The sequence below is a fragment of the Nestor notabilis genome, unplaced genomic scaffold (assembly GCF_000696875.1).
Source record: "Nestor notabilis isolate BGI_N333 unplaced genomic scaffold, ASM69687v1 scaffold17741, whole genome shotgun sequence".
NCBI lineage: Eukaryota > Metazoa > Chordata > Aves > Psittaciformes > Psittacidae > Nestor > Nestor notabilis.
Window position 1 is genome coordinate 101,911 of NW_009913808.1, and position 8,464 is coordinate 110,374.

The following is an 8,464-nucleotide window of genomic DNA, read 5'->3' on the forward strand; positions in this document are numbered from 1 at the left end:
GCAGGAAAAGTACAGAAAACGAAGGACAAGAAAGAACAGACATTATTAATGTTCTTGTTTTACCAGCACGTCTGTCGCTCCACGCTGCCCAGATCCTTGTCCTGACCGTGCCTATCCCAGCACGTCTTTGCTTTCCTGGGCTAACCAAACAGAGCCGGGTTACACATTAACCCTCCTCCCTGGAGATAAGGGTGCGCGGGTGCTCGGCAGGTTCACGACTGAGAGCCCCCAGCCCTTCACTGCTGCACCGGGGCAAGAGAAGTTCATCTTGCACCCATGTAAAGCATCTTTTCCTACTGCTCCAGGCAGCTGAGCCCCTAAACCCCCTTCGTGTTCTGCCCCAAAGCAGCCAGGTCACCGAGTGCTGTGCTCTGAGGCAGCAGCGCAGGCAGCACCCTGGAGGCTGCGGGCAGCTCTGCTCGGTACCACCCAGCTCTCACTCACTTCCCAACTCCAGCTGCTGTCCTCTGCTGTCTTCGGCGCGGGTTTCACCAGAGCCTCTTTAATCCGACATCCTGTTCTGCCGCATAGCTGCTCGCTGACACTCGGAGCAGCCCAGCGCAGCCCCGACCCAAGCACCTTTGTACGTAGTAATTAAACCCTGTGCTGGGCGTTTGCTCCGTGCGCTGCTCACTGCGTTACCCCACAACTGGTTTGTTCTCTGAGGTGGTTTTGTGCAGGAGATCCCTCAGCTCAGGGTAGGACCCGGTTCCTTCTCAGCTCTAAAGCCACAGCCTGTTGCTAGAGCAGGTATGTACTTGTCTATCACCAAAGCTTCCCAGAGACCAGAAGTTCACCGCCTGCTGCTGGATGCTATGAGGAGGTTCTAAAGACAGGTAGAAAGTTTCACCACTAAGCTTATTCTATGTGCTAGAAGAGAAGGTGCCCGGGTCCTCGCAGTTCTGAGCCTCATTCTACAGGTACTGAGCTTGCAGCTCCCCTTCGCCCCTCCTGATATCCTTCCCTGCAGGCACTGAGCCCCCTCTGTGAGTTCATTCCCACATCCTCTCTCTCCAGAGGAATCCTGGAATATCAGGTTGGAAGGGACCTCAAGGATCATCTGCTCCATCCTCTCTAGGCAAAGTATGATCTAGACAAGGTGTCCCAGCCGAATCCTAACAGTGTCCCATATTTTGGAATCCACCACTTCCCTGGGGAGATTATTCCAGTGGCTGATTGTCCTCATTGGGAAAAACATCACTTTTGTGCCCAGTTACTCCATCTGCAGCACCCAGTGCGGCGCAGAGTGATGCTGACTCCCAGCACCCAAGTGGTGCTGCAGAAGCACCTGAAGAACTGCAGGGGCTTGTTATTACCCTGATTTGGGGCTCTCCTATTGAAATTACAGCTTTTCTCTCTAATAAACAATGTTCAGGCCATTGCTCCCACAAACACACACAGCACAGACTTGTACCTGCTCTGCAAGGTGAATAACTATGAATATCCAAGCAGCAAACTTCCCAGCTGTGACAGCCACCAGATCCATTCCAGTTTTCACGCCTCAATGATTTGGTTTTAACTTTTACATGGGTGTTTTGGTGGGTTTATTTTTAGAAAAAGGCTGTGTTGCAACGTGTTCCCTGCTGCATAGAACAGGGAAGTGGAAACAAAGTTAATTAAAGCCATGGTAGAAAGCAGAAGAGCCAGGAAGCACTGAGCTTCCCACCAGCGTTGCCGAGCCCCAGCTGTGTGCTGTTACGAAAGGGAACATGTGTGCTGAGGAACAAATCAAAGAGCTAGAGGCCTCAGGAGCTCCAGCCAGCCCCGATTCCCATGCCAGCCTGCAGCAGAGAGAAGGAATGATGCGAATGTGATGGATTTGGAGCAGCAACACCAGCCCCAGCACTGCCCGAGTGTTGTGACAGCCACTGATTGCAGCATCAAGCGTAAGTTTAGTGGAAGAGCTTCTAGAAGTGCTACCTGGTGTGGTGCTGGGTGGTGAAGCAGGTTAAACGGAGGCAGATTCACACTGGTTTTGTTAAGCTGTGCTTAGTTCTGAGCCTGCTTTAAGGGAGGGAGTAAATCCAACCCCGTGGTGTTTTCTTACTGTGTATGCAAACACAGCATGATTGAGCAAAGGGAAGAGTGTCCCGAGAGCACTGTGCTGATAGCACAAGGTCTTAAATCCGTGCAGTAAACCAGGCAGAGCTTTCTGCCTGCAGGGCTTTGTGTAGGTCAGGAAGATGTCATGATCCATTAAAGGAAGTCTTGAGCTTCTCTGAATCAGCTGTCTAGAAAGAACCTGTTCTTTCTCTCCATTCCTCTTCCTCCAATGAATATAAATAGCTACAACCCCAAACAAAGTGTGATTTCATATACACAGCATGAAGTCTGTGTAAGTAGTCAAACAATGCAGAGAAAACTTCACAATACAGTGAAGGGACTTTGGCATGTTAACAGACCCGTTGTGCCTCACCCTGTCCATAAACACAAGAGCACAAGTGATTCAGTCCCGGCCCTGAAGGAAACTCATCCATATGGCATCACTGATAACATGCCTGTTAATATAAGGAGGTTTATCTGACTCTGTAAGACTGTTGGACACTTTCCTTATACCAAATTGCGTGGACAGGATGGATGCTAACAATCAGTTATGGAAAAGACTAGGTGGTTAATACCTGGTTTCACACAGCAGCTTAAAGAAATAATTAACTCTTAATATAGCTGTGAACTGAGCAAGGAACCCTATTTATTATCCCTATTTTACAGAAAAGAGGTAGAGAACCGAGGTGAGCTGTTTCCGTAGCTTGGTTAACATTAACTCAGCAGCAGAAATGAGGAGTCAGCTCTCAAGGTATAATAGAGTTCCCCAACATTTCCCCAAGGCTTTAATTAAAAATGACAAGACAAGGACACTGCACTCTTGGCCAACCTAATTTTATTCACGCCTCCATTGCATTCTTCTGTTCCAGAAACCATCCTGGTGCTCAGAACGCTTGATATGTGGCAATTTGAAGTCATTTTATTCTTCCTGGTCCAGAGCAGAGGAAAACTTGATGGCACATTTACAGCTGGTTGCATCGGTTGATTTAACATACAGGCAGACATGTAATTTGCAGGATAAAGGGCTGTCGTTTGGAAACCAGCAAGCTGCAAATGTTTTGTTCCTCTTATTAAAGAGGTTCCCTGCCAGGGAGAGGTTTGCAGGGCTCACCCATGGCACGGTTTGTGTGGGGCTGGAGCCAGAGCTGCCCTCCAGTGCTGCGAGCAGTGAGACCTGCCAGAGGTGGATGCTTCAGTGGTTGTGTCTTGGTCTGATTTCTCTAACGTGGGTTTTGGTGGTTAAGGCAGTCAGCTTCATTCTCCTGCTTCAAGAAGGGCAAATAGGTAAGGCTGCTTGAGTGAAATAAATATATAAATGAACCTGTGTTCTGCATTGCTGGTGTGGTTTCATGGTGACTTTGTGGCCCCAGGGTTGTAGTGCTGTTATATTCCTGAGCATGTCCCTAGAAAAGGGCTGAGTACAGCAGATACTGTTCCCAAACTGGCCCAGTGGCCTCTGCTGTGACTGTGCCCATGAAAAGCTGCAGGTTTAAGATACTCTGCTCTGTATAAGATGTTCCTTTTCTCAGTCCTTACCCTGGCAGTTGCTCTTTTGACATGAGGAATTCAGTTTGTCCTTCAGAAAATTGCTGATTTACTCCCTAGGCAATTGCATCCATGAAGTAGATATGAATGCTACTGAACCCAAATGTTCCTGAAGTCTGGCTACTAAATGATTTGGCTTTAAATTGCCAGAGGGGAGATTGAGATGAGCTCTTAGGCAGAAGTCAGGGTGCTGAGGTGCTGGCACAGGGTGCCCAGAGAAGCTGTCTGCCCCATCCCTGGCAGTGTTCAAGGCCAGGTTGGACACAGGGGCTTGGAGCAACCTGCTCTAGTGGAAGGTGTCCCTGCCCGTGGCAGGGGTTGGAGCTGGAGGAGCTTTAAGGTCCCTTCAACACAAACCAGGCTGTGCTGCAAAGGAGTAAAGGCCTCAAAACCACCCTGGTGAAGTGAGCCCAAACCTGACATTCCAGCAGTGAGGCACAGACCGCACTGAGGATGTATACATGCATCAGCTGCGTTTATCGGTGCATCAACAACTTTTGCAATCCAGGGCACGTGTTTAAGGCAAGCTGTTATAGCAACTGGTTACATGGATGGTACAGTACCCGAACACTGCACCTCAGTTACAGTGGGAATGAAAGTTGTTGGAAGTGTTTGCTCCTGCTTGCTTTCCTGCAGTGGGAACATGCTGCCTCCACCAGTGAAAGCCCTTGCTCAGCATCTGCTCAGCACGTAAACTCAGACAAGCTTTTCAAGTGCTGTTACAACCACGAGTTGATGCGTATCTCTTGGTACAATACAACATGTTTGTGAAAGGCCACATGATTAGAGTGTGTCAGGCTCTTCTTTAATTAAAGAAGGAATTTAGAGCTGGTAAAACAGCCAGACTGGCACCAGGAAACCAGGATTGTTTCTTTCATTGACATTCCAGAACTTAGTAAAACAATACCAATAATCCACCTTTTAGTAAGCAAACCCCAAAACAAAACTCCTCATTTCTAGGGCCCATTTAATTACTGACCCCTGTGTTGAAGTATTCAGCAAGGAATTTAATGCTCATTTTAAGGTTGTATGAGATTGGTGGTAAGGACATCAACCCACATGTTGCAGGCTTTGGGGATGGGTGATGCTATTCCCTGCCAGGACCCAAGCCCACATCCCACCTGTAGTGTAAAACAGGTGTAACTAACATTCTGCTGTACAATTAGTAACAGTTCAGTGCAAATGGATTAGTGGCATGCTGAAGTTCATCCTACCAGCATGCCATTTTTGTGATGCTTCTGTAACTGTACCATTAAGGGCAGGCAAATGCTGGTAAAACAGATACTAAAACTACCCTACAATTAACGTTTCCAACACTTGAAAAAGAGGGATTTGTACTTCAAATGTATCTATATCTTACATTTTAGATAATGCAGATACTTTGGGAGAGAGCTTGAGAATCACATAAAGTTTTCTGACTTGCAGACAGCACCGTAAGTCCTTGTTGCTTGAAATCCACTTGTCAGTGTCTAACAGCATCAGCTCTTGCAAACATGAATTCCAGCAGCAACAGTTGACATTTTTTAAACCAAAGAGATTTTATTTTCTAGGCAACAAAAGAAAACATCCAAGCAGTGATATTGACACATCTCCCTCGAGTAGAACTGAGTCTCTGTTAGCAGATTTCCAATGCAAACATGACACAGCAAAGCTCGACACTCCGGATTAAATAATGCTCATCTTCAAAATACTGCAACTGAGAAATACCCCAGAGAAAAATCCTTTTCCATGCTTGCAGAAATCCATCCAGGACACAAAGCTAAAATCTAAGTGTTGCTCCCCAAAGCCAATATGCATTTGCAAACATGGCAGGCAATAAATATGTATCTTCCACTTCTGTTTCAAAGCCACCCAAGCCAGTCACCAGGAACACCTCTCTGAGGTAGGTTTCATGTCCATTTTACAGATGGCAATGGTGAGGCTCAGCTCCTTGTCCAAGGCGTCTCGCCGCTTCCGTGTGAAAGCTGAGAATACAGCTGAGGATTGACAGTCTCTTGGTCTCATTCCTAGACAGTATTTCATCTCAAGTAGTTATAACACAGTGTAATCTTCAAGTTCCTTTGAACTGTCAGTTATTTCCTTAGGTTTGTAAGCATCAGCTTCTAGAAAACTGGTTTTAATGTCGGAGGTTTGGTTTTGTTTTGCTTTTACCTATGACAGACTGAAGGCAAAGTGGGGTTTAACACTGGAAGCTAAGTGGCTTTCTATAGGAAACTCCCAACAGTGCTAACATGTATTTTAATACTGAATTAAAAAGAAACCTGGTCCATAGTGATTCTGTCCTTTATATTTAATTATTCATGCCCTAATTCAGCAAAGCACTTCTGTAATTATGTTCCTTCTTTGATAAGACCCTCCTGCATTTGAAGGTCCAACTGGGAGCCTCTGCTGAGAACTTCATTGAAATGTGCCTTTTCTAGACAAGGTTTTGCTGCACCAGTTTAGGTAAAACTAGCTCTTAAGTTCCACTTTGGAAAGTGGATTTATTTCTGCCTCAGTCTGAAGATGCAGGTTCTTGCTCCCCATTTGTAAAAGTGCAAGGAAGGTAACTCAAAACAGCAACAGAAGAAGAGCAGGTTAAGGATATCTTAAAACTCATTAAAACAAGTATGTGTTGTAGGCATTTCAAGGAAAAAACCAAAATCCCCTTCAGTAATATGCACCTTTACAGCACCTTTTAAAAGGCCTCAACAGCACTTACAACTGCTGTGAGGCAATTTCAACTTCCCTGATTGTGAGCAGTCCGAGAAGTAGGGCAGTTTCCATAGCTTATTTTGTTCTGAAAGTTAAACTGCACCCTTCATTATCAGGATTAAAGTCTTGCCACTGAACAGTCATCGGTGACAAATCAAACACGTTAAGGCAGAATGCAGATGAAGAAACTTCAAGCCTCCCTTCTGGGTTCTCTGTCCTTCTAAAAAAAGGCAAAACTTTTTAGCAGGAAGGAGTGAGAACTATACCTTAAAGTGCTCGTTTACAGTGTTTGGAATCTGGTACAGCTTAGTAACACTGTGGACATGAATTTGGCTATACCCAAGTCTGCTTCAATGGATGTAACAAACTAAGTCACTTCCCTAGCTACTCTATTTCCCTCTTGCCAGGATTTCAGATACTATTGTGAATAAGAATCCAAACTATTTCAAGGAACATGCCTATGTTCTGATGCAGTGTAAACACCAGGGGGTTGATAGTTATTTTTCAAGCAACTAAAAACTACCTACAGAGGATTAGTAAGTTTATTCAACACTTAACCATCTACTTATTAATTTAAAGAAGGCTACCTTAAAGCTTAGAGGCCATTTCTTTCTCTAAAGCCATGACTTCACACAAACAATACAGTCTACTTCTGATGGTAACATAGTATAGGGCAGCTTTGGAGATACTCTTTCCATTTCTAAGTGTGCACCAAATGAGCAGTTTCCCCTGCAAGAACTGCTTGCATGTGCAGAGTCTATTCCTTAGCATAAGTAATGCTAATACGTGTTTCCCAAACCCTTCGATTAATTTAATTACCCTGAAAACAGAGAGATTAAGTCAGCAACTTAAAGGCTAAATTTTATGCTAGTGTTGAACGAGCCTGATTTAATATGTCTGCTCAGTTCACACAAAGTCTATTTCAGGAATCAAGTTCTAGCTGCCAGTGTATACCACCTGCCAAAGTACTATAAATTAGCATGCGAGAAGATACCTATTTCAAATCCCTTGGGAAAAATCCCTAGCCATAACAAACCTGTGCATCCTGGCCATCATTAAGTTAATTTGCTTTTCAAGCTCTGTGAACGGAATTTTAGGATTACATACAGCTTATCTGGGAATCCAGAATTTTATTCTGGATCGATGAGGTAGTCGATGTAACCATCCTCATGCAGATGTCACACTTCTCCGAAGTTGGTGTGTCCCGTCTCCTTGGCGTGTTCTCTGGCTTCCACTTGTCCCGTGAGTCCCTTCTGGCACACCATGCACCTCAGCGTGAAGTGATTCACATCCGTGAACTGCCTCTTCCGCCTGGCTTCATCTGCCAGTTCCAACGCTTGTGCAAGGACAATATCATCACTCGTGGAGAAAATGGTCTGGGGAGGAATGTCCGAGTCTGGGATTTTACGCTCAAGTGGATCATAATGAATCCCATCATAAATTAAAAGGACCCGCTTAGTGTAACCGGCATCCTCCCCAAAGCGGTCGATCCTCACTGTCTGCGTGTCCACCACACAGATTTCACACTGGTAAAACTTGGATAAAATGGACACTTCGATGGCTCCTCCCCAGGTCTCTTCCCTCCTGATCCAGTCACAATACTCCCTGTTGGTTTTCCCTAGAACTGCCTCACAGTACGATTCCGGATCGCTTGCTACTATCTGGGCTATAAGGCTGCGCATCTCTGGAGCACAGGCTGGGTCGTAGACGCCTCCTTCCACCACATAGTACACGCTGGTGAAGAGACAAGAGTTATCTGCTGGCACAACCCTCCTGGCGAGCACGGGCACGGCTTCCCTAACCGAGTTAGACATTGTTCTTTTTGCAAGCACAGGTGAGTCGGTCTTGGCTTTGGACGTATCCTCTTCAACAATCAGTGTATCACCTGTCAAACACAGAAAGAGGAGGAATTGAAGGAAAACACAGAACCACAGAACAGTTTGGGTTGGAAGGGAGTTTAAAGCTCCTCCAGCTCCAACCCCTGCCCCAGGCAGGGACACCTTCCACTAGAGCAGGTTGCTCCAAGCCCCTGTGTCCAACGTGGCCTTGAACACTTCTATATGCAGATGGAATTTAAAGGCACTGCTGGTCCTAAACCAGAACAACGCGGCTGCATTGTTATGACTGCGGATCGTGCTCATTCTCCCCCACAGCACCATATCCTGATGGAAAACCGCCTCAG

General features: G+C 45.9%; 1 protein-coding gene across 1 annotated transcript; it reads right to left on the bottom strand.

Annotated features, from left to right (window-relative positions):
• Positions 1-7,207: 7,207 nt before the first annotated feature.
• YOD1 (YOD1 deubiquitinase) lies at positions 7,208-8,167 on the bottom strand (the record flags this gene model as incomplete). Its single annotated transcript, XM_010023375.1, has 1 exon — positions 7,208-8,167. A coding segment is annotated over one exon (707 nt), but the record flags the coding sequence as incomplete, so codon positions are not given.
• Between the last annotated feature and the right edge of the window lie 297 nt (positions 8,168-8,464).